The sequence below is a fragment of the Mus caroli genome, chromosome 5 (genome assembly GCF_900094665.2).
Source record: "Mus caroli chromosome 5, CAROLI_EIJ_v1.1, whole genome shotgun sequence".
NCBI lineage: Eukaryota > Metazoa > Chordata > Mammalia > Rodentia > Muridae > Mus > Mus caroli.
The window spans coordinates 130,480,867-130,506,731 of record NC_034574.1 but is presented as its reverse complement, the minus strand read 5'-3'; the positions used below and the strand labels follow the sequence as shown (position 1 = coordinate 130,506,731).

The 25,865-nt window shown below is 46.9% G+C and overlaps 1 protein-coding gene and 1 long non-coding RNA gene across 7 annotated transcripts in view; both read left to right on the top strand.

Moving 5' to 3' along the window:
- The first annotated feature begins 7,619 nt into the window (after positions 1-7,619).
- Positions 7,620-12,735, top strand: LOC110293887. The gene is made up of 2 exons (XR_002377882.1): positions 7,620-7,859; positions 12,289-12,735. It is a non-coding gene; the product is annotated as an uncharacterized LOC110293887 (long non-coding RNA).
- A 402-nt stretch (positions 12,736-13,137) lies between these two features.
- The window catches only part of Agfg2 (ArfGAP with FG repeats 2), a 34,091-nt gene continuing 21,363 nt past the window's right edge, over positions 13,138-25,865 (top strand). For 3 of the 6 annotated variants that reach the window (XM_021163615.2, XM_021163612.2, XM_021163614.2), the window contains exon 1: positions 13,138-13,532. In XM_021163615.2, the coding sequence (XP_021019274.1) occupies positions 13,312-13,532 (221 nt within the window). In that variant the 5' untranslated portion in view covers positions 13,138-13,311. The remainder of the gene's footprint in view (positions 13,533-25,865) is intronic. The other 3 variants (XM_021163613.2, XM_021163611.2, XM_029477720.1) reach the window with 1 other exon arrangement.

The following is a 25,865-nucleotide window of genomic DNA, read 5'->3' as shown; positions in this document are numbered from 1 at the left end:
TTTTAAGCTGGTCTCTCAAGCATTTTGTCAGAGCAAAAGAATTAAATAACAACACAACCAAGTTGAGATCCGCCGTTTAAAATATATATGCAGCCGGACGTGGTGGCGCATGCCTTTAATCCCAGCACTCGGGAGGCAGAGGCAGGCGGATTTCTGAGTTCGAAGCCAGCCTGGTCTACAAAGTGAGTTCCAGGACAGCCAGGGCTATATGGAGAAACCCTGTCTCGAAAAACCGTGCATATATATATATATATATATATATATATATATATATATATATGCACGCACACACTCTTGCTTGCCTGCTTGCTTGTCTGTCTGGAAGCTTGAGGTCGACTTTGGAAGTTTCCTTCTCTTGTGCTCCAGCTTGCTCTTTGAGGCAGGGTCTCTCAGCTTACCCTAGAGTTTACCTATATCTAGCTGGCCAGCTTGCCCTGAAGATCCTGTCTCTGCCATCCTAACCCTGGCATTCATAACAGCTGCCCCTTCCACCTGGCATTTCCGGCATTTCTGTGGGTTCTGGGTTCCACGCCCCACTTCTCAGGCTTGGTCCATGTGCGGCAGAACTACACTGACTGAGCTGTCACCCTGACTCTTCGGTTTGTGTGTGTGTGGGGGGGTGAGCATGTGAGTTTATGCTTACACATGTGCACATGTGTGCAGCTGCATGTGCATGGGTTCATGTGCACATGGAGGCCAAATCTATCTCATGCTAGTTTGGCAGGTGCTTTCCCCACTGAGCCAATGATCCAGCTTCCTAATTATTCTCTTAGAACAACTTTCAAATAGCAGCTAGCAAGGCAGCTCAGTGGATAAAAGTGCTTGCTGCCAAACCTGGTGACCTGGGTTTGATTCCTGGAATCCATATGGTAGGAGGAGAACTCACTCCTGACAGTTGACCTCTGATATCCACTTGTACACACTGGCACATGTATTCACATGTAAACACACACACAAATGTGATGAAATGCACCTTTCAAACCCAATTGTGGTGGCTCACACCTTTAATCCCAGCACTCAGGAGGCAGAGGCAGGCAGATCTCTGTGAGTTTGGGGTCAGACAGATCTATATAGTGAGTTCCAGGGCAGCCAGAGCTACTCAGAGAAGCCCTGACTCAAAAACAAACAAACAAACAAAGGAGACTAGACTGGACGAACATTTTCTTCCAGAGATTTGCATTAAGAATGACTTGTGCTGGTGAGCTGGCTCAGGGGGGGAAGGTGCTTCCTGCTAAGCCTGACCACTGGAGTACAATCACCAGAACCTATCTGGTTTGGGAAAGCGCTGATGCCTACAAGTTGACCTCTGACCTCCACACATGTGTAATAGTACCCTGACCTGCCCCATGAGTAAAAATACATTGTTAACAAAATGAACAAATTTGCAGTAAGACTGTAACTCAGTTTGTAGAGGGTTTGCCTAATTTGGTTCAGTTCCTGGGACTACACAAGCCAGCCATTGTGGGATGTTTCTAGAACTTTCTATGAAGCCAAGAATGAACATGAATGCCGACTTTTTTTTTTAAAGATTTATTTATTTATTATTATATGTAAGTACACTGTAGCTGTCTTCAGATGCACCAGAAGAGGTCGTCAGATCTCATTACGGATGGTTGTGAGCCACCATGTGTTTGCTGGGATTTGAACTCTTACCCACTGAGCCATCTCATCAGCTCCAAATGCTGACTTTCTTACTCCTACCTCCTAAGTGCTGGTATATGCTACTGTGCTGCCATACCTAGTTCATGGTTGCTTTGTTTCTGTGCTAACATACAGAGTATACAATCTTTGTGTCCCTTCAAATACATTGCAAATATCGCTGCTAAATGTATTATGATAAAATCAGGACCCTGTCAGTTGCCAAATCACAGTATTCATGAAGCTTACACACTCACAACTCGGTGGCTGAAACGAAAGGTCTTGGTTATCAAAGACTGAGGGACAGGCATACCCTAGTCTGCTGCACTCATGTTTACCAAGCATGGGCATACCCTGGTCTGCCGCATTCATGGTCACCAAGCAAGCATGGTGAGTCGCCACTGAACAAGTCACTGGATGGGGACATACTAGGAGAGCTAGGGTAGTATGTATGCAACATGCAAGTGAGCCAAAATGGAATTGTGGCAAAAGTGTCTAGGGAGGTTTTGTGCTCACAAGAGTATGCGTGCCCGTGTTTATTTGTCTTTGAAGGCCAGAAGAGGACATCAGCTCCCACCCCACCTCACCGCTCCCCTGTCACTGGAGTTATAGACAGTTGCCAAACCCCTGACATAGGTACTAGGAACTAAACTCAGGTCCTCTGAGAAGCAACAAGTGCTCCTAGCCACTGCTGAGCTATTTTGCCAGCTCCTACTTTTCAGCAACAAAGGGGGGGGGTGTTTACATATGAATGACAATCTCATGAATCCCTTGCCTTCCACCTTCGTTGAGACATAACCTCTTCACTGTTTTTTCTACTCCATAGCTAAGTAAGCTACCTGGCCCATGACCTCCTGGGTATTTTCATGTCTCCAACTTCCATCTCCAGAAAGAAGTCCTGGGCCAAGCTCTCTGTAGGTTCTGAGGTTTCAAACTCAGATCTTCCCTGTACCGAAGGGCTTTACCAGCTGAGCCAACTACCAGCACCCCATGTTTCCCTGAAGCCACTCCAACTCTTTTTGTTCTCTCTCTCTCTGCACTGTGTTAGTTGATTCTGGTTCTCCGCATCATCCTTTGTGGACTTTTTGGCAAGATCATGTGAGTTTCTTTGCCCAGCTGCTGCTGAAGAATTTGATAGCTCCTGGCACATCTCAGGTAAATAAATATTAAGATTGAAGGACAAAGGAATTAATCTGTCACCAGTGACCTGCTCGCAGCTGCCGCTCCCCACCCACACCCTTTAACAGCATGTTCTTATTTAGGACACAGAAAATTTTAGCAACGGTGCAAGACTAATTTATTACACTCTTTGTTGGAGGAAAAGGAGGAAGTTACTTAAGCCAGGGACAGGAAGGATGGTGGTTAACCCATACCAAATATCTTTAAATTGTTTATTTATATATATTTGTGTGTGTGTGTGTGTGCATGCACGAGTGTGTGCGCACACACCATAACACTTGTGTGGAGGTCAGAGGACAACTTGTAGGAGTCAGATCCACTCCTCCAACATCCACCCCCTTCTACAACTGTAGATGCAGGGGCTTGAACTCAGGTCTTCAATCTTGTTGGCAAGGGCCTTTACTCCCTGGGAAATCTGCAGACTCTTGTATGAAATCACCGATGTGACTCTGGGAAAGTATAGAAATGGGTGATTAGACCCAACAGGAAGAGGTGCTATGAACAAAACATATAGAGTCTTCCATGGCTGGGGCTTTGTTGAGGGCAGGTTGATATTCAGCAGGTTGATATACCTTCAGGGTCCATCCTGCTGTGTTGCTACAACACTGAAAAGCTCATGTCCATTGGTAAGGGCTGGCTGCAGATGTAGCTTAGGTGCCAGAGTGCTTGCCTAGCGTGCCCGAAGCCCTGGGCTCCATCACTAACTGGCATGGTGGCACATGTCTATCATCCCAGCACTGGGAGATAGAGGCAAGAAAATTAAGGACTCAATGTCATCTTTCACTACACAGTGAGTTTGAAGCCAGCCTGGTCTACATGAGTCTAACACACACACACACACACACACACACACACACACACACACACACACTGTGATCAGACCTCAACTTTAGTAACAACTAAAGACCTACTGGGCAATGGTGGCAGAGGCATATAGATCTTTGTGAGTTCAAGGTCACTCTAGTCTACAGAGTGAGTTCCAGGACTGCCAGAGATACACAGAGAAACCTTGTCTTGAAGAGAAAAAAAAGAGTTACACCCAACATGGTGGTAGACTATGAATGTGACTTTGTACTAAGCAAGTAAGTGTGCAAGTTAGGATGGTCATCATGTTGAAGCCAGCTGCTAAATATTTTGAATGCCATCCCTAGTTGGGCTCACGAAAAAGCAAAACCCAAGAAAGCGCGATAAAGGCTTTGCAGAAAATGATCTAACACCAAGCTGAGGTTTTGGCTTTTGCTTAGCGTATTGGCAGGAATTATATGCTCAAGCAGGCCAGTGTTCCGTTTGATTTGTGCAGCAAAATAATGCTTTAGTTTAAAGAACAAAGGCCTAACTCAAACCAGTGCACTGCATGCAGGTATGAGCTCTCTGGCCACAACCATTCTGAAGTCAGTAGATTACCCCACCCCACCCCACCCCACCTCAGAGAAAGGGAGAATCGGGGCTGAGGAGGAAGCCTCCTGTGTGCCATTCAGACCTCCAGAGTAGCTGGTAATAAGGACTGACAGACTTTAAAAAGTAACAGCAGTTGGGCATGGTGGATCATAAATTTAATCCCAGAATTTGGGGGGCAGAGGTAAGTGGATCTTGGTGAGTTCAAGGCCAACTTGTTCTATATAGTGAGTTTCAAGACATCCAGAGCTATGTAGAAAAACCCTGTCTTAAATCAACCACAAAAAGAAGCAGAGAGATGGGGACATGGATTCATGGATAAAACACCTGCCTCACAAGCCTGAGGACCTGAGTTCAGTTCCCCAGAATCGACCTCCCGAAGGCTGGGATTCTAAGTGAGCAAGCTGTGCACATTTGCCTGCAGTGCCTTCATGACTATTCTCAAATATCCACAGTTTAGAAACTTTCTGCCTCCAGGAGTAAATCCCCAGTCTTATTTGGGAAAGAAAAGTGTGTTGCCTACCTGTGGAAGGAGAAGAAGAAGATGACAAAGAAGAGGATGAGGAGAATCAAAAGAAGAAACAGAAAAAAAGAGGAGGAAGAAGAGGAAGAGGAGGAGAGCAACAACAACAGAGGTAAGAATCCAGGTGTGGAAGTGCACACTTGTAACCCTGGCCCTCCCGAGGTGGAGGCAGGAAGATCAAGAGTTCAAAGTCATCTTCAGCTACAAATGAAGTTGGAGACCAATCCAGACCCTCTCTCAGAAAAAAAGGAAAAAGGAGAGAGCAAAAGGAAAGGAGGGGGGAGACCGCGAAAGAGAAGAGGGAAGGAAAGGGAAGTCAACAGAACTCAAGGTCAGCCTGGGAGGGTGAATGAGGCATTGTCTCAAACAAAAAAAAAAAAAAAAGAAAAAAAGAAAGAAAAAAGGAGCTGCAATGACTCAGCTGCTTGAAGACCTAAGTTTAGTCCCTGGAGCCCAAGTAGAAATAGAAAAATTGTCTTCTGACCTACACATGTATGCACGCACACACACAATGCATGCATCCGTGCATACACGTTTGTAATAAACAATGAACATTTAAAAATACTTAATTCGTTTTTACTTTATGTGTACGGATGTTTTGCCTGCATGTATCTCTGTGTGTTCGGTGCCAGAGGAGGAGCTAGCATTATAGACAGTTGTAAGCGGCCACATGGCTACCAGGAATCAAACGTAGGTCCCCTGGAAGAGCCCTCAAATGTTAATTGCTGAGCCATTTCTCCAGCTCCAATAAATAAGAATTTTAAAAACCCATGGTGCAAATGAAATACACAACAAACTATTTGCTATTTTGCTCTTTGCTTGTTTGCTCATCTGGAGACGGGATCTCACTTCCTATCTCAGCCTGGTCTTGGACTCTTGATCATCCAAAGACAATTGGTCCCATGTGGAGCCTGAAGCGGTGGCACATGCCTATGAGCCTAGCACTTAGAAGGCAGAGGAAGGAGGATTGCCAAAAGCTCAAGGCCACTCTGGTCTTCTTTGAGAATTGCCATCTAGCCAGGGATAAAATGCCAGACCCTGTCTCAAAAGAACAGCAAAAAGCATCAGCGCTCAAGGACCTGTCCTAAACCAGGTTAGCATTTGTGCATGTCCTGCACACAGCCAGGGCTACACAGAGAAACCCTGTCTTGGAAAAAAAAAAAGAAAAGAAAAGAAAAAGAAAAGTTCTTTATATTTACTGTTTGGTATATATAGTTCATGTTAGTACTCCTCATATGCTGTTTATTATTTTTAAATCAGCCAATAAAATTAATGAGTTGTTGTTGTTGCTTGGATGGTTTTTAAAGAACAGACCAAGCATTGAGTGGCACATCTTTAATCCCAGCATTTGGGAGGCAGAGGCAGGTGAATCTCTTTGCCATATAGTAAGATCTTATCTCTAAAGAAACAGAAAAGAATCAATGTGCTGTGCATGTTCAGTTAGATGCAATTTTCAACCCTGCTCCTCTTTAACTTAAAAAAATTTCAATTTTATGTGTATGGTGTGTGTGTGTGTGTGTGTGTGTGTGTGTAATTAACAGGTGTACAGAACTGTTTGTGGTTGACATGTATGTATGTCACATTTGCCACATCCTGTCATCTGCAAACAGACGTTAGGTCGTTTCTATCTTTTGCCTATTGAGAATAGTATTGATATGAGCAATCACATTCATATATTTATTAGAGTGGCTGTTGTCAGTTCTTCTGGATATATAGTTAAAGAGAGGAACTGAGTTATATCTAATAATTCTTTTTTTAAAAAGATTTGTTTCTTATTATATCTAAGTACACTGTAGCTGTCTTCAGATGCAACAGAAGAGGGCATCAGATCTCATTACGGATGGTTGTGAGCCACCATGTGGTTGCTGGGATTTGAACTCAGGACCTTCAGAAGAGCAGTTGGTGCTCTTAACCACTCTCCAGCCCTAATTCTTTTTTTATATAATTGTTTTAAAAGATGTATTTACTTTATGTATATTAGTATACTGTAGCTGTACAGATGGTTGGGTGCCATCATGTGGTTGGTGAGAATCGAATTTAGGACCTCTGCTCACTCCTTCCAGTCAACCCTGCTCACTCTGACCCAAAGATTTATTTATTATTATAAGTAATTACACTATAGCTGTCTTCAGATGCACCAGAAGAGGGCGTCAGATCTCATTACGGATGGTTGTGAACTACCATGTGGTTGCTGGGATTCGAACTCAGGACCTTCAGAAGAACAGTCAGTGCTCTTACCCGCTGAGCCATCTCACCAGCCCTATAGCTAATAATTCTATATGTGAGAATATACAAGGATCCCTGCTTCTGTAAATCTGCAATGACAATTGTTATCTTCTCCTTTTCTTTCTTTTATTTGTTTTATTCTATTTTATTTTTCAGATGAACTCTCATGTAGCCCAGGCTGGTCTCAAACTCCCTCTGGAGCTGAGGGCAACCTTGAACTTCAGATTCTCCTGCTGAGATTCGGATCCTGCACTGCCATACTTAGTTAACGCTCTCAGTATATTTTGTTTTGTACTACTTTCTATTAGGAATTCATAACATTTTCTTGTGTCTAATGTGTTTTGAGTCCTAGCCACTCTACTTTTATTTTAGACAATGTTTCATTTGTAGTAGATTTCAGCCTTTCTTTTCCACTCCTCCCCCTCCCCCCTTCCTCCTCCCCCTCCCCTTTTCCCCTCCCCCTCTCTCAGACAAAGTTTCCTGTATCTGAACATAACTTTGAGCTACTGACCCTCTCACCTTCACCTCTGGAATTCTGGGATTACCGGCATGCACTGCAGCATCTGTTGTATGTGGTGATGAAAATCACAGGCCACCGTGGGCTTCCTGTGTGCTAGACAAGGACTCAACCCAGCTCCAGCTCCGGCTGTGAGCGGTTCTTCTGAGAGCTTGCTTTTACACGTGGCCAGTGGAGGCCGAGTCACCTTTGGTCTGGAGCTAATTTGGCGTACTGTACCGCAGCCTGTGTCTGTAGGAGTCTCTGCATTCTGGCTGTTAGGAATCTGAGCTATTCCCAGTTATGATTTTTCCATAGCTCATTATCTGGACTTCAGTTTCTGTACAATGCACATGCTGATAAGGTCTCAGCTGATCACTGAAGCAAGAGAAGGCCCAGGAGGTAACTATGAATCTTCCTCTCTTCTCTGTTCTCGTCCTTTCTCCTCTTCCCCTCTTCTCTCTTCCTTGCCTCCTTCCTTTTCCAGTTCTTGCTCCTCCTTCTCTTCTCTCTTGATCTCTCCTCTTTACCCTTTCTCCCCTTCTCCTCTTGTTCTTTTTCATCTTTCTTTTCTTCCTTCCTTCCTTCTTTCTTTCTTTCCTTCCTTACTCTCCTTTTCCTTCTCCTTTTCTTTCTCACCCCCATCTATCTCTCCCTCCCTTTTCCTTCCCCCCAAGTTTCTGTTTCCTCCTTCTCCTCCCCCTACATTGTGCTCTGTGAACATCAAGCGTCTCAGCCTCCCTTTCGTGACCCAGGTGGGGCCCACATAGCATCTGCGGTTCATGGAATGTACTGCAGACTGGAAACTGTCTACAGACAGTAAGTTATGACAATGATAAAGTTGATGTCATTCCTCAATCTTTTCTTTAAAATCTTGTTTTCTGATTAGGTGTAGGCTCAGGCCTCTGGTTGTAGCATCAGGGAAGCTGAGGCACAACCAGCCAGAGTTCAAGGCCAGCTAAGGATGCATAGTAAGCTTCCAGGCAGCCTGAGCTACACAGCAAAATACATTGTCTCAAAAATAAACAATCTGGTCTGGGTGTAGTGGTGCAGGCCTTTAAACCCAGCATTCGGGAAGTGGAGGTAGGCAGATCTCTGTGAGTTCTAGACCAGCCTGGTTCTCATAGCATGTTTCTGGACTACATAGAGAGACTCCATCTCAATAAATAAATAAACAAGTTTAAATTATTTAATTATCTAATTTAATTCTCTAAATGGTAGAGTGAATCTGTGTCCAACATGGCTCAAGGGTAGGGTCCTTACTAGGGCAGTGGTGGAATAAATAAAAGGCAGACACACAGAAAGCTGGGGTTAGGCGCTCTGGGATCTCTGCTGGAGAAACCTCAGCTCTGCTGATGGTGTTTAGTGTGTTTATTATATAGAGTTGAATGGAGAGGCAGGGCTCTGATGCTCAGATAGACAAGGAATAGTACCTATGGTATACAGCTGGGTCAAAGGAGGCAGGATTAGCTAACCTTACATGGGGCAGTCTCTGGAGGAGAGCGGTCTTCAGGTCATAAACCTCAGCGGGGAGAAAATGATGGTGGGCATCTTCTGCACACACCGTCAACACTCAACTTGGTCCCCGAGCCTGGGGCTATGTGGTCCTTGACATGCACACGTAAATAGCACACATTTACTCTGTAGACATCACTCACCCAAGGCTCCCTCTTGCTCCCCACAAATGACAATTCCCCATAGTTGCATAGACGGGCTCTGCCTTCTGTTAATCTTTCATGATATATACTGTAGCCCCTTCCAAGATGACATAGAGCTGAGGCAGGAGGATTACATATAGCTTGGGGTGGAGCTGGGCAGTCCGAGTGGTTGGAATCTTAGTCGAGGAACAAGTTACTCTCTACTCACTCCTAAGAGGTAACATCAACAGGCCTGACCTTGTTGAGGGTCTCACTCAGGTAGTGACTGAGATAGTAGTGGCTATTATATTCATTGCTGGGAGCCCTGATTGTGGTCCAGCCAGGAATGTGTCTCTAACCTAGAACCATGCTTCTAGGTGAATAGAGAAATGGACAGGAGAGATAGCTCAGTCAGTAAGACATTTGTATAGCATGGGGACCTAAATTCAGTCCCCACCTCTCAGCCAGGTATGGTGACACACGTTTGAAATCCCAGCTCTGGGTCACAGAGACAGGGGGATGGATCCCTAGGGCTTGCTGCCAGGTAGCCTAGCTTCATCAATAATCTCTGGGACAGTGAAAGACTCTCTCAAAAAGCAAGGTGCCCAGCAATGGAGGGACAACTCCTGAGGTTGACTTCTATATCCAGATGAACACACACACACACACACACACACACACCTGTGCACACACACGTACATGCACACAACCAAAGAAGAAAGACAGTTGTCCAGGCAAGAGCTGTTATCATATTTCCAATGCACCGGAAGCAGCTGGCCAAATAATGACAATGAAGTGGCCCCTGAAAACTGATCTAGTGGTATCCAGGAGACGACACCTGGGAGGCTGGACCCTCTCTTGCTGATGGGAATATGTGATCCAGTAGCTGACTGAATGAAGTGTCAAGTCTTTTCCATCCAAGACAGAAATTGAATAGAAGCGGTCTGGGAAGCTTTCACCATTACTATTCGTGTGTGTGTGTGTGTGTGTGTGTGTGTGTGTGTGTGTGTGTGTGTGTGTAGGCTTCAGGAGCTATCCACTGGGTTTGTTTGTTTGTTTGTTTTTGTTTTGTGTTTGTTGTTTGTTTTTCTTTTTAATATGTATTTATTTGTTTGTTTATTTATTTATTATATGTAAGTACGCTGTAGTTGTCTTCAGACACTCCAGAAGAGGGCGTCAGATCTCATTATGGATGGTTGTGAGCCACCATGTGGTTGCTGGGATTTGAACTCGAGACCTTTGGAAGAGCAGTCAGTACTCTTTACCGCTGAGCTGTCTCACCAGCCTGTTTTTTTGTTTTTCGAGACAGGGTTTCTCTGTGTAGCCTTGGCTGTCCTGGAACTCACTCTGTAGACCAGACTGGCCTCGAACTCAGAAATCTGCCTGCCTCTGCCTCCCAAGTGCTGGGATTAAAGGTGTGTGCCACCATGCCTGGCTCACTTTTTTTTTTTTTTTTTTTTTTTTTTTAAGATGTATTTATCTTATTCTATGTGAATGGGTGTTTTGATTGTACATATGTCTGTGTATACCACATGCATGCCTGGGGTCTTAGAAGTTAGAGAAAGGCTTTAGATCCCCTGGGACAGATGTTTGTAAACCACCATGTGGGTACTGGGGATCAAACTCAGGTCTGCTGCAAGAGCAGCTCATACTCTTAACCATTGAGCCATCTCTTCTGCCCCTTGTTTTCTTATTATTAAGCACCTTGGTTTTCTGTTCATTTGCTTTTGGTGGGGGCGGGGGGCTGGAGGAGACAGAGTATCTTTACATAATCCTGTCTTGCTATGTAGACCAGGCTGCCCTGAAATTCACAGGGATCCACCTGCCTCTGCCTCCCAGGTGCCACCATAACAAACTCTTCACTGCCTTGTTGTCTGGGACAAGGTCCCTCATTTGAATCTGGGGTTCCCTGATTAAGCAAGGCTAGGCTGACTAGATGCGCCTGTCTCCTTCCCAGAAATGGGATTACCAGCATGTATCATGTAGCCTTTCACATGGGTCTCTTCACATCAAGTTCAGGTCTTCATGCTTGCATGGTGACCACTTAACTGACTGAGGTACCAACTTAGGCTATGACTACCGTTTCCTCCACCCCCAATTATTGGTGTGTGTGTGTGTGTGTGCGCGCGCGCGCGCTGGTGGGGGGAGGCGGTTGCCACATGCATACCAGTGTCCTGAAGACAGAAGTCATTGATCCCTTGGAGCTGGAGTAATAACGATTGTGAGTCATCCAGCGTGGGAACTGGGAACTAAGCTTGGATCCTCTGAAAGAGCAGCAAATGCTCCTAATTGCTGAGACGTCTCTCCAGCTCCCACTGCAACGACATGCTGAAAAACAAAACAAAACAAAACAAAACCGTTTGCTTTCTACCTCCCACCCCCTATTGCTTGGGTTCTGTAGACTAAACGCCCCAAGGGCAAAGGGCCTTTTGCTTACCAAGAAAGCCACCAAGCCCTCCCCACCAGGCCACAAGAGCAATAGCAGAAGAGGGAGTCCCCGGGCTGCTTGTGTTCTTGCTGATTATGAGGGGAAATAGGGTTGTCACTCCCTGATATGGCCTGGGTGGAGTAGAGACAGGAGGAGGGAGCACCCTCTGGTTGCTCTTGCAGACCACACCCTGTAGCAAAAGACAGACTGGAAGCTATCAGAGTCCAGTGGTCACCCCAATTCCTGCCCATTTATTCACTTGCGGTGGGTAACATTTTAAGGGGTGAAGAAATAACCACTGGCTAAAGAGAAGCTGTGCAAGAAATGGCCAACACAGGGAAATGCTGATTGCTGAACTCTGAAAATGTACAAGAGGCTTTTTTTTTTTTTTTTGGTCGGGGGGTGGGGGAGACAGGATTTCACTGTGTAACCCCCTGGAACTCACTACACAGACCAGGCTGGCCTAAAACTCACAGAGATCCACCTGCTGGGAATTCAAGGTATGCAGTCATGTTTTACATGAAGCAAAATGGTTCCTTTGCATATGTGCATGGAGACTTGGCATCACCACAGCTCAGGGGGAAGTACACTTGCGGCTATGACAACAATTAAGCAACCTCATCTAGCCCATGGGCTCCTGGGTACTAATAGCTCAGAAACCTATCTCTCATCTGCCCACATCCTATTGGCATGTCTGAAACCAAACTCCTGACTTACGGTTGCCAGCATCCCTAAACCTGCTTATCCTCAGCCTTTCCCTTTTCAGGCGCTGACTGAGGATGACTCTGAACGACCGCTACTCCTACCCCCAATTCCCAAATGCTGGAATTACTGGCCTGTGCCACCGCGCTGAGTTGGATGCAGTGCTGGGGGAGCTTAGTGCACTCTACCCGCTGAGATACATCCCTGGCCACAGAGCAGAGTTTTAAAATCAAAAGACTCAGATTCAAATTCTGACTGAGCCACAAACCAGTTCTGTGATCCACTTCAACCTGTTTTCTTGAATATTTTTTTACATGCATTTATTTATTTGTGTGCTTGTGTGTGTGTACTCATGGAAATCAGAAGGCAGCTTATAGGAGTCGGTTTTCTTACAGGAGTGGGAGTGAAGGTTACCGTTCATCCCTTCTGCATCCTACCTCAGGTTTTTAACTTGACTCTAAAGTGGGGGCTCTTTCTATGACTTGGATAAATAAAGTATTTTTTACAAAGCACTCCCCTTCTCTGTCTCTCCCTTTCTCCTCCAGCTCCTCCGAGGGCGATTTCTTTCCGATTTTCTTGTCTCCTGGCTCAGCCTGGAACGAGTCTTTGAAATTTGGCGGGAATTAGTATCAATCTGGAGGATGAGCACTACGCACGCGTCGAACACCTCCTTTCTCTCGCACGCTAATTTTGCAACCTTAACAACCAATCAGAGTCAGCATAGGAGTCCGTGGCGAGAGGGGGCGGGGACAAGGAGGAGGGCACGCATTGTACTTGCAAGGTGGGGGTCTTTGTGAACCAATGGAATAGACAGAAACCCGGGCGGCAGTGGGGCGTGGTTCTGAAGGCTCCAGCAACCGGAGGCCGTCTCGAATCGAACCAATTAAAGCAAGGAGGTGGGGGGAGACTAGCCAATCAGCGTGCCGAACAGGACGAGGAAGGGGGCGGCAGAGTCTCTCGCGGTCGTGGTCGGGGCTGCAGGAGCTGGTGTCAGGGTTGCCGGGCGTGCGAAGGCGGCGGAGGCGGGAAAGGCAGCGAGCGGTTAAAGGGGAGCGACCGCTGACTTGCAGAGGAACCTGGAGGAGAGATGGTGATGGCGGCTAAGAAGGGCCCGGGCCCGGGTGGCGGGGTCGGAGGGAGCAAAGCGGAGGCTGAAGCCGCTTCGGAGGTGTGGTGCCGCCGAGTGCGGGAGCTGGGCGGCTGCAGCCAGGCCGGGAACCGCCACTGTTTCGAGTGCGCCCAGCGCGGGGTCACGTATGTGGACATCACCGTGGGCAGCTTCGTCTGCACCACCTGCTCCGGCCTCCTGTGAGTGGATCCCGGGGGGAAACTGGGTTTGGTTGGGGTGAAGCGAGCCTGCAGGAGCTCGGGGCGATCCAGGAGGTCAGAGGGGTAGCCCCGGCATTGGATGTGGCGGTGGAAGGTCGCCTGCTGCAGAGGTGTGTCGTGGGGGAAAGGGAAAAAGCGCAGGGGGACAGAAGGCGAGAGTGGAGTCGCGCTGCAGAGGGAGGGTGGGGGCTGTAGAAGGACACGAGGAGAGGATTGGAGAAACTCCCTGAGGGAGGCGAAGGCGAATTGCAGGTGGGGAGAGAGAAAGTGTGGAGAATTGAAAGGAACTGGGGTGGGGTGGGGGAGGGACTTAAAGGGCCAGAAATTGACATAGACCTTTAAAGGGAACTTTAGCTGGGGTTGCATTGTATCTCAGTTGGTAGAGTGCTTGCCTAGCACGCTCGGCGCCCTGAGTTTCCATCCACAGCACTGCATAAAACCCGAGTAGTGTGGTACACGCCTGTAATCCCAACACTGAGGGGGAGGTGGATCAGGAGTTCAAGGCCAACCTTGAGACCCTCTCCGCTCCACCAGGAGGGGAGCGGAGGGGGACGGGGAGAGGGTGGAAGGAGAAGGGAAAGAAATAGGGAAGTCGAGCCTAAGACAAAAGTACCCTAGAAGGGAATGGAAAATGCTCCACGCATTAGCCCAGGCTGACAGCCTAGAGTGGCAGGTATGAAGCCAGGGATCAGGTGCAGATCCTAATCTTTCAGGCTCTGGAATGCTAGCTAGAGGGTAGATGACTTACGAAATGTACTGAGGGCAGAGAGCCAAAGGGTTATCCTGGCGGATAGCTTAACTTTCCTGAACAGATGAAGATCAGAATGGGATATTCTTTTCTTTTCCCCATTTCGTCCTCTGCCCCCGTTAAAGTTGCGTTTGGTTTCTTTATTTTGTACTGTAGGGCCATGTAGGTTCCATGGCTTGTGTGGTTATCAGAGAATAACTTGTAGGAATCAGCAATTTCCTTCCACTACGTGGGGCCTGGGGATCAAACTCAGGTCAACAGGCATGGCTGTAAACTCCCATACTTGCTGAGCTAGCTAGCTCACCAGTCCATTTTTTTTTTTTTTTTTTTTATTTGTCTTGAGACGGGATCTCATACAGTCCACGGTGACTTTTAATTCATGATGTAGCTAGGGATGGCTTTGGAACTCAGAATCCTCCTGCCTCTACCTCTGTAATGGCTGGGGTTACAGGCATGCTTTGGGGGTCTTTCCTAAGTGTACTACTGAGACTCATCTGGTAAACTGTAAATTTGGGGAGCAGAGGCTTGGTTGTAAAATCCACAATGCTACCCTCAGCCCAGACCACCCCAGCTTGCTAGTTATTTAGTAAGCTCTTTCTCCTTAGGAATTATTTGACTAACATTGGGTTCGAGATCTTTGGTTTTCTTAGGGACTCCTTTTTGTCTGGTTTTCTAGTATTTTAGTACACTGCTATTTTATTTATTTATTTTTTTTAATAAGGAAAGCTCTCCTGTTCTTATATGCATACCAGCCTGAAAAAAAAACAAAACCAAGGAGTATTGTTCTTTTGCGACAGATGGGAGATCAGAAGCAGAAAGAGGTTTAGTAATTTACCCGGTGCCATATGGAGGATTCTGTTCCCAGCGTTTGTCATTTAGTATGAGCTAGGATTGTGGGGAGACCAGAAATGAAGATCCCGGTGTCCTAGGAGACCGTGTGGAACTATGTTTCTACTACATTGTCACCCTCTTCTTAAAATGTCTATAGTTTTATTGTTGTTGTTGTTGTTGTTTGAGACAGGGTCTCATGTAGTCTAAGCTAGCCTTGACTGTGTACCTAAGAATGGCTTTAAACTTAGCTTCCTTTTGTTTCCACCTCCTGAGCGCTAGGATTACAGGTGTGCACTAGCCTGACTTGTGAGGTGCCAGGGTCCCACCCAGGCCTTTATGAACACTAAGGGTGCACTTGGACTGAGCTGTAGCCCCAGCCCGCCAGTGTTCTCAGCCTCCCTTCTACCACTGTGGCTGGACATGGACCACCATGTATATGTGACCTCCACCCCGGGAGACTGAGGCTGGCCTGGATTATTTGACTAAACCATCCATATATACACCCATGCCCGTATAGAGGACAGTGTATGAGCTTGAGAGGATGGCTCAGTGGATAAAGTACTTGTCGTGAAAACGTGAGGACCCGAGGTCAGATTCACAGAACCCAGGTAAAGGGCAGGAGAACGAGGTGGCTTGCTTGTGATCCTAGCACTTGAGAGGCTCTGGCTCAGAAGGGAGACCTTGCCTCAATAGATAATAAGGTGGATGGCAGTCAAGGGAGGTACCCAAGTCAACTGGCCTTTGCATGCATATAAACTCAGACACATGTGAACACATATACACATGGATATCCTGTATATTATAGCATATAATAAAAAAGAAAGCATAAATCTTGAAATGTTCTGAGAAGGGAAATCTGTATTGTTTTTCTGGTACTTAGGTTTGAACTCAGGGCCTTGCACATGATAGGCAAGTACTCTACTACTGAGCCACAGCCCCTCCCCCAGTCTGGAAAATCAAATGATTGCATCTGGATAGAAGTGAAGAGAAGCCTTAATGATCTCTCAGAGCTAGGCCCTGGGGCTGTCAGGAAAACTGTTCATCTGTTCTAATGGTTAGTGGTGATGGCATGAAAGATAATGAACTCAGGGAGGGCTTGGGCTGGAGAGATGGCTCAGCAGTTAAAAGTACGTCTTGCTTTTGCTGAAGACCCAGGTTCCGTTCCCAGCACTCACAGCAGCTCACCAACCGTCTGTAACCGTCTGTGCAAAGGGAATCAACATCCTCTTCTGGCATGCATGTGGTGCACAGACAGACATACGGACGAAACACTCATAGATGTAATCTAAAAATAGATAAATACAAACAAAACACTAACAGTAAAACCAGATCCCAGTGGGTATTAATAAAAACCCAACAAACGGGGCTGGAGAGATGGCTCAGCGGTTAAGAGCACTGACTGCTCTTCCGAAGGTCCTGAGTTCAAATCCCAGCAACCACATATGGCTCATAGCCATCCATAATGAGATCTGATGCCCTCCTTTGGTGTGTCTGAAGACAGCTGCAATGTATTTACATATAATAATAAATAAAATAATGAATAAAATCTTTTAAAAAAAAACCAAACCAACCAAACAAAATGCAACCTTTTTAAAGGTCTGACCTTCAGCTACTGAGTGAGTTTGGGGTCAGGCTATGATATAGGACACCTTGTTCTTAAAAACAGAGATAGGGTGAGGGATATGAGTCAGTTGGTAAAAGTACCTGCTGCCGAGCCTGCTGCCCTGAGTTCAGTTCCCACCAGGTAGAAGGGGAGAAGAATTGATTCCCCAAGTTGTTCTCTGCCCTGTGCGCACAGGCTGCGGCACAGGTGTATACACAGAGACAATAAATACATGTAATTAAAAAATATATTGGGGGGCTGGAGAGATGGCTCAGCGGTTAAGAGCACTGACCGCTCTTCCGAAGGCCCCAAGTTCAATTCCCAGCAACCACATGGTGGCTCACAACCATCCGTAACAAGAACTGGCGCCCTCTTCTGGTGTGTCTCAAGTACAGCTACAGTGTACTTACATATAATAAATAAATAAATCTTTAAAAATAAAAAAAATATTGGTGGGGGTCAAGGTCTCGCCATACAGCTTGGGCCGTCCTAGAACTGGCCATGTAGACCAGGATGACATCAGACTTAGAGACCTGGTTACCTCTGCCCCCCAAGTGTTGGAATAGAAGACATGCTCTACAACGCTGAGCTTTAAAATATATATATTTTGTTAGGGTTTTGATAAGATAAAGCTCTGCATAAGCAGGAAATGCCGACATTGTTACCATTTACTAGATTTGGTTTCAAGTATCCCCTGATAACCTTCGTCTTCTATAATGAATATCCCACAACCAGAACAGAAGGGAGGACAAGGGATCTAGGCCATATTAAAAACCTGATTTCTTGTGCTGGAGAAGTTAACTGCTTCGTATCAGTGCGCAATTTGTAGAATCTTAGACCTCTCCCTCGAGGTCACTCCCAGCTGCTGGTCTCATGAATGAAAAGCCACACACCGGCCAGAGCTGGGGATTTGGCCCGTGGTTATGGGTGCTTGCTTGATTCCCTGGACCCACCTGGTAGGAAGACTCTGATCTTCATGGGAGCACTAGGGCTCATATGTAAGGCACGCGCATGTGCACACACACTCACAAACGACTGGCTGGAGACTGGAGGGTGACTCAGTATTTGGTAGTTTTTTCAGAGGATCAGGGCTCAGTTCTCAGCACTCACACATTGTAGCTCCCAACTACCTGTAACTACAGTTCCAGGAGATCCGATGGCTTCCGAGGACACCAGGCATACACGTGGCACACAGGCACATATACACTCAAGCATATAAAAATAATTTTTTTAAGCCGTAAAACAAAAATTAATGTAATTTTTAAAAAGATTTATTTATTCTAAGTACACCGTAGCTGTCTTCAGACACTCCAAAAGAGGGCGTGTCTCCAGATCTCATTACGGATGGTTGTGAGCCACCATGTGGTTGCTGGGATTTGAACTCAGGACCTTTGGAAGAGCCATCAGTGCTCTTAAGTGCTGAGCCATCTCTCCAGCCCCATGATGTTTTTTTTTTTTTTGTTTTTGTTTTTTAAATCATTGAGTCCTGTGACTTAGGCAAACACTGGATAGAGATTCTTATGGCCTAATGGAGATGTGGTAGGAGAGATTTGTTCTAATCCTTCAAGAGACTCCAAGAGGGCTAGCTTTGCTGGGGCTGCCAGTGCCTCAGACTGGACGGGCGGCTGAGGATCGTCTGTTCCTATGGGGTTAAAGTAAGAGAACTCAACCAGCAGTGAGATGTCTAGAGGGACTCGCTGCCAAGGCTGACAGCCCGAGTTCAATACCCATGACCCACTTGGTAGAAGGAAACAACTGATTCCAAAAGGATGTCCTCTGACCCCCACACTCCTGCCGTGGCTTGAACAGGCACTCACACCGAGTCATAAATAAATTATTAGATCGAATTTCCTTGAAGGTCCGTAAAGCTGATTGCCCATCCATTAGGATTTTGTGATGATGGTTAGGGAGAGACAGCAGTAAACCCGCACCCTGCATCTGTCTTTACTTGGGTAGTTGACAGATTACAGCTGAATAACTGAAGCCCCAGCAATGGAGATACAGCAGTAACGGCTCACTAGCTTCCCGCAGTGGAGCCTATCTGTGCATAAGTAGCCGTGTCTCATCAAGTACAGCAGAGCCGGGTGTGTTTTGCACGGCAGTGTGAGCGTGTATTAAGGTATGATGTACAGAAGAGACCTGGAGAGACTGCTCAGCGGCTGAACCCACTTGCCTCGTCTTAGTCTGTTTTCTGTTGCTATGGTAAGACACCATGTGTGTTTTACCACACGGTACTTGCAGAGGAAAGGGTATATTTGATTTACATGTCCTAATCACAGCCCCTCATTAAGGGAAGTCTGGGCCGGAATGGAAACAGAAGTCATGGAAACAGAGGGCTGTTTTCTGGCTTGTTCTCCATGGGTTGTTCAGTTTCCTTCCATATGCAATCCAGGACCACCTGCCCTGGGATGTTCCACCCACAGTGGGCTGGGCCTTCCCATGTCAATCATGACTCCAGAAATGCTCCCACAGAGGATTAACTACAGGCCAGTCTGATGGAGGCAGGCAGTTCTTCTTGATATTACCTCATCCTAGAAGACTCTAGCTATGTCAAGTACACCCACAAAGCAGGAGGACCTGAATTCAAATTCCCAGGGTCTACGGGGCGTGGTGGCACGTACATGCCTTCTGCCCCAGCACTGAGGAGGCTGAGGTAGCTGGATCTCTACAAAGTCCAGGCCAGCCTGGCTTACATAGGGAGTATCAGGCCAGGCAGGGCTAGGGGTGGCTCCAGGTGTATCTGTATCCCCAGTGCTATGGGGGGAAAGAGGGGAGGGGAAAGGCAGGAGGAGTGCAGGGGGAAGGGAGAGGTGGCTGGCTCCATTGAGAGACCCTGTCTCAGGGGAAGAAGATGGAGAATGACAGTGCAGCACACCCAGCGCCCTCCTCTGGCCTCTGCTAATACCGTCATGGGTGTATGTCCACATATACTGCACACAGTACAAATTAAATTTTAAAACGTAGTCTTTGCCGGGCGGTGGTGGCGCATGCCTTTAATCCCAGCACTGGGGAGGCAGAGGCAGGTGGATTTCTGAGTTCCAGGACAGCCAGGGCTATACAGAGAAACCCTGTCTCCAAAAATAAAAACAAAATGTAGTCTTTTAAAATGAAGAGCTTTATTTATTTTTATTATTATTATTTTTTGGTTGCCTTTTTTCCTGGCTGTCCAGGAACTCACTCAGTAGACCAGGCTGGCCTCAAACTCAGAGATCCCCCTGCCTCTGCTTCCTGAGTGCTAGGATTAAAGATGCGCACTCTCTCCACCCAGCTAAGAAGAGCATCTATTAATTTTTACTTTATTATGTGTATAGGTGTTTTTCCTCCATGTATGTTTGCATACTGTGTACATTCAGGGCCCCCAGAAACCAGAGAAGGGCCTCAGGTCCAGTGGAACTGGAGCTACAGAAGGCTGTGAGCCTCCACGTAAGTGCTGGGAATCAAACCTGTATCCTGTGGAAGAACAGCTAGTGCTCTTAACTGCTGAACCATCTGCTCTTTTTTTTTTTTTCCCTTTGAGAGAGAGTTTCATGTAGCCCAGGCTAGCCTCAAACTAGCTGTGTAGCCAAAGGTGGCTTGAATTTCTAGTTACCTCTCAGGTGCTGAGCTTACAGACATGCACTACACTACTGCTGCCAGTTTACAGGGATTGAATTTAAGGCTTCTTGCATGCCAGGAGGTAACTCACCAACCCCAGTCCTCTGAGGAGCAGGTTGAAGGGGAGTTTCCAATACCACCTTTAACACCCTAGTCTGAGAAAGGAGACAGCAGGATATACTTTATCTTAAAGGCCATTTTCCTGTTAACTGTGTAATAAACATGGCTGCCTTTTAGAGAGAGGGAGTTTTCTGGGGGCAGTGTGCAGAACTGCCAGGGATCGCAGTTGGCCTGGCTGGCTGACATGATAGAGCCTTCTGTTCCAGCGGAAGCCGAATTTCCTAAGGTCTGGAGAGGGAAAATATCACATTTTATTTATTTATTTTTATACATATTTAGTGTGTGTATGTGGGTATATGTGTGTGTGTGTGTGTGTGTGTGTGTGTGTGCATGTCGCTCATGTGGAGATCAAAGGACAGTTTGATGGAAATCATTCTCTCCCTGCACCACGTGGGTCTCTGAGTTCATACTTACTGGAAGGTAAAGCTTTCATCTCATTGGCCAGAATTCTACATTTCCCATTAACACACAGGCATCCTAAACCCTTCCCTACATGTCTGAGCTTTTATGTCTCCTCTCCCTTTTCTTTTCAGGACAGGGTTTCTCTGTGTAGCCCTGGAATTTGCTCTGTTGTCTAGGCTGCCCTTGAACTTACAGAGCTCCACCTGCCTCTGTCTCCTGCTGGGATTCACACTTTTTTTTTTTCCTAAAAAGATCTATTTATTTATTTATTTAATGTGTGAGTACACTGTTGCTCTTTTCAGACTCACCAGAAGAGAGTACTGGCTCCATTTATAGATGGTTGTGAGCCACCATGTGGTTGTGGGAATCGAACCCAGGACCTCTGGAAGAGCAGCCTGTGCTCTTAATGGCTGAGTGGTCTCTCCAGCTCCTCACACTTTCTCATTTCATGAGGTCTTTTCTCAGCTGTAGCAGTAACCCGGCATGTCCATGTGACAGAGTGAGATCGGCAGCTGCTTTGGGCCATTTCTAAATTTGCATGTATTTAAGCCAGGGGTGGTGGCGCATGCCTTTAATCCCAACACTTGGGAGGCAGAGGCAGGCGGATTTCTGAGTTCGAGGCCAGCCTGGTCTACAGCGTGAGTTCCAGGACAGCCAGGGCTACTCAGAGAAACCCTGTCTCAAAAACAAAACAAAACAAACAAACAAACAAAAAATTTGCATGTATTTGTATGTGGGCTGCCACAAATGCAGTTGACAAATTTGATCTAGTTTTGAACATTTTGTTTTCCTCGGATACCTAACTTCCTTCTTTCTTTCTCTGGCAGTATTAGGGATTGAGACCCGAGCCTCATACAATGTGAGGCAAGCCCTCTCTCTACCAGTGAGCTACAGCCCCAGCCCGCTAATACCTAATTTCTTTAACCAGGACTTAAGTGCACATAGAACTTTCAATGTCTGCATTTATTTATTTGTGTGAGCGCAGGTGTGTACGGAGGTCAGAGGACAGCTTGTAGGTGCTGGATCCAGAGGATCTAACTCAGGCTGTCAGGCTTGGCAGCCAGCACCTTTACCTTCACCTGCCAAGCCATCTTCACAAGCCCTTGTTTTGTTTTTGAGACAGGGTCTTATGTAGCCCAGGCTAACCTCAGCCCCCTCTATATAACCAAGGCTGGCTTTCTACCTCACAAATGCTGGGTTTACTGGCCTGGCAGTGGTTTCATGTAGCCCAGGCTGGCCTCCAACTCCCTATGTATGTATGCATATAATTCTAACTCTCCTACAGGATGATATCCCTACCTTCTGATGCTTAAAGTGACATAAAAATTGTTACTAAAAAGCACCTATCGAGCTGGTATGGTGGCATGCATGTGTAAACCAGAATTCTGGAGGCTTAGGCAAGGGGTAGAGTTCAAGGGCAGCCTCTAAATATCTGTGCTTTTTCTTCCCTTCCCTTCCCTTCCCTTCCCTTCCCTTCCCTTCCCTTCCCTTCCCTTCCCTTCCCTCTTCTTTCTCTCTTCCTTCCTTCCTTTCTTTCTTTCTCTCTCTCTCTATTTAATGTATGTGGTTACACTGTTGCTGTCTTCAGACACATCAGAAGAGGGCATGGTTGTGAGCCACCATGTGGTTGCTGGGAACTGAACTCGGGACCTCTGGAAGAGCAGTCAGTTGAGTGCTCTTAAGCCCTGAGCCATCTCTCCAGTCCCTCTATTGCCTTTCTTAATGGTTTGTGTTTGTGTGTATGTGTGTGCACACAAACATGTGGGGCCGAAGGGATAACCTGGTGTGCCAGGTACCACCCACCTTGGTTTGGGGGGACAGGGTCTCTCAACTAGCTGGGAACCTCCTGAGGAAGCTAGTCTGCCTGTGGAGCATGTAACCGGGAGTCCTCTGTCTCAGTCTCCCTGGGGTTGAGACTACAGAGGCCACCACTTCCAGCTCTCCTCATGTGGCTTCGAGGATTGAACTCTGGTCCTTGTGTTTGCTGAGCCTTTCCCCTGACTCCTTAGATGATCCTTCTTATTCACGCTTTCTTCAAAACCCCCGTGGGTCAACCACTGTGTGGAAGGAGAAATGCTACGTATCTTTTTTTGTTCACCAAAGCGGGCCATGCTTCTGTGCCCTGGCTGTCAGGTCCCCGTTTACTGCTTCAGATCTCAGGGATGGCCACCTTTGACTCCTGCCTAGCTTTACTCTGACCATGGCAGTCAGACTTCACTCGGGCAGTCCTCCAAGCAGGTGTCTACAGAGATGTGTTCCTTTGAAACCAGCCCCCGAATTACACGTGCCTCAGTTTCCCTACCCGGCCTGCCAGAAGTGGTTCTTGATGAAGCTCCCTCTCTTGGCGGACTGAAGGAAGGTGTAACCGGCTGTCTGTCCGTCCGCTGATTCAGTACTTTTCCATCTGTTTGAAGTGGAAACTGCACTTGTACCTTGCCCTGTTTATTTCTCTGTGTTCCCTCCTCTCCTCCCTCGTCTCTCATGGGCACCTTTACTGGGCAGAGGTAAATGGCACAGTTTCATTGACTTACTGATTTAGCCTTATGTGCATGGGTGTGGGTGGGGGTGCATCTGTGTGCTGATGTTGTTCCTCAGGCATTCTCCAGCTGGTGGCTGTTTTGTTTTGTTTTGCGACACTGTCTCTCTGCATAGCCCTGGCTGTTCTGGAACTTGCTCTGGTAGACTAGGCTGGCCTCCAACTCAAGAGATCTGCCTACCTCCTGAGCACTGGGATGCAAGGCGCGTGTGCCATCATGCTTGGTGGCCTGGCTTTTGTTCTGGACATCAAACTCAGGTCCTCGTGCTAATTGAGATAATCAATCACTTTACCCCCGATTTACTTATTTGTTTATATTAGAGGTCCATGAACAAGTGGAGAGATGGCTTAGTGATTAAGAGCACTGACTGCTCTTCCAGAGGTCCCAAGTTCAATTCCCAGCAACCAGTTGGTGGCTCACAACCATCTGTAATGGGATCGGATGCCTTCTTCTGGTGTGTCTGAAGACAGCTACAGTATATTCACATACGTAAAATAAAAAATGAAATAAATAAATAAATACGGAATGCAGAAGAAGGTAAAAGGAAGCCAGGCATGGTGGCCTAGGTCTGAAATCCTCACAGGAATGACTTGCAAGCTGAATGCTAGCCTGGGCTACCTAGCTCCAATTCAAGAAAGCAAATGAAAGGCTAGTAAGCTGGCTCATGGAATCCTACCACCAAGCCTGAGAACCTGAGTTTAATCCCTAGTCTCTCTAAGGAGGAAGGAGACTCCCTAACGTTGTCCTCTGGACCTCCACAAGCACTCTGGGACACATGTGTCCCTCCCCACACACCAGGAATACACAGATAATAAGGGAGCCTGTGAGGTGGGCCAGTGCACAAAGGTGCTTGTTATCAAATAAATAAATAAATAATAGATGGATGGATGGATAGATAGATAGATAGTTTTAAAAACAGAACAAAGAAAAAGGAGCTGGGGATGGTGGCACACCCCTGTGATCCTGGCACTTAGGAGGTGGGAAAAAGAAACAGGTGACAAACAGAAACAAGGAGGGGAAATGTGTAAAAGGCTTGAGGGAGAGGAGCCAGCAGGGCTGTCAGATGCGTGCCCAGCTCCGCACAATGGGAGGGTTGTTTATCTTCACAGTTGAGCAAGGAGTGAAGTGGATTGAAGAAGAATTTATGTCAATTTTTGAAATTAGTGAAATTGGTCGTCGAGCAGGGTGACTCAGGGACCTTCCTCGGGCCTGTTGAGACCCCTAGCAGGAACTTCTTGTTATTAGTCAAAAAAGTGAACTCAGTGGCTGATGGAGCCTGCTCCCGAGCCTGACCCCCTGAGTTTAAGTCTCAGGACACTTGTGGGGAGAGAGAAGGGACTCCTACCTGTTGCCCTCTGACCTCCACACGTGTGCTAGGGCACACGCTACCTAGACTGATGAAAAAGGCTTATTAGTTTGTTTGTTAGAAAAGAACTAAACGGGTTTGGCTATCCTTTGATTACAAGGAGCAGAGTGGAGCTTCTAGCAGGAAAGAGACCCAAATCCAGGTTGTATGAATCCGGACACAGGCGTTCAGAGGAAAGGACTTCCCGAGTTTGAAATTGGCACTGATGTGAGGAGTTAGCTGCTGGGTGGAACTGGTTTTTTTCCACTGTTGACCTGACAGAACCTTCTTATCTCAGCCTCTCAGCGGGTTTGATGCTTCCATGGATCGAGATAGAAGCAAAAATATAGGCCAGCTTGACAGTGGCAAGGTGTGGTAGGGTGGAGATACTTGCATGTTTAATAAAATCAAAGGGGAGGGGAGAGGGACAGCAAGAGGCCTGGGAGACCGGTTGTCTGTACACGCAAGAAGTTGCCTTTGCAGAGGACTCCAGAGTCTTTTGGATGCTCTTAGGAGCCTGGTTTTAAAAAGAGCCGGAGAGGGAGAGGCGGGGCTGGGGATGAAGGTGGGTTGGTAGGATGCTTGCTGGCATGCAGGAAGCCCAGAGGTTGGTCATGAGGTCATAAATTGGGTATGGGCTACCAAGGGTGCACCAGTACAATCCCAGCATTGGGGAGGTGGAGGCAGAAGAGTCCAGCACCGTCCTCTGCAATAGAGCAAGCTCAAGGTCTAGCCTAGGCTACATACTTCAGAAAGAAGTAGGAAGGGAAAGGAGTGAATGTAGGTAATAGCACTGACTTAAAGCACAAGCCACAGTAGTCAGTTTGCTTTCTATTGCTTCCTCCTGGGGATTCAGAGATGCTCAGTGGGTAAGAGCTCTGAGCTCGGATCCCCAACACCCATGTGAGAAGCTAAGCATGTACATGTAACAGAGTAGCAGTGTGGGAGATGGAGGCAGGGGGATTGCTGGGATTTTCTGGCTGCCAGCCTCGCTCCAAGTTCAGCCTTGGGACTAAGGCATCAAGTGATAGACCCGGACTCTAATGTCTTTCCCCAACCTCCCCACAGGCTTGCATGTATTCTCTCTCTCTCTCTCTCTCTCTCTCTCTCTCTCTCTCTCTCTCACAGGCTT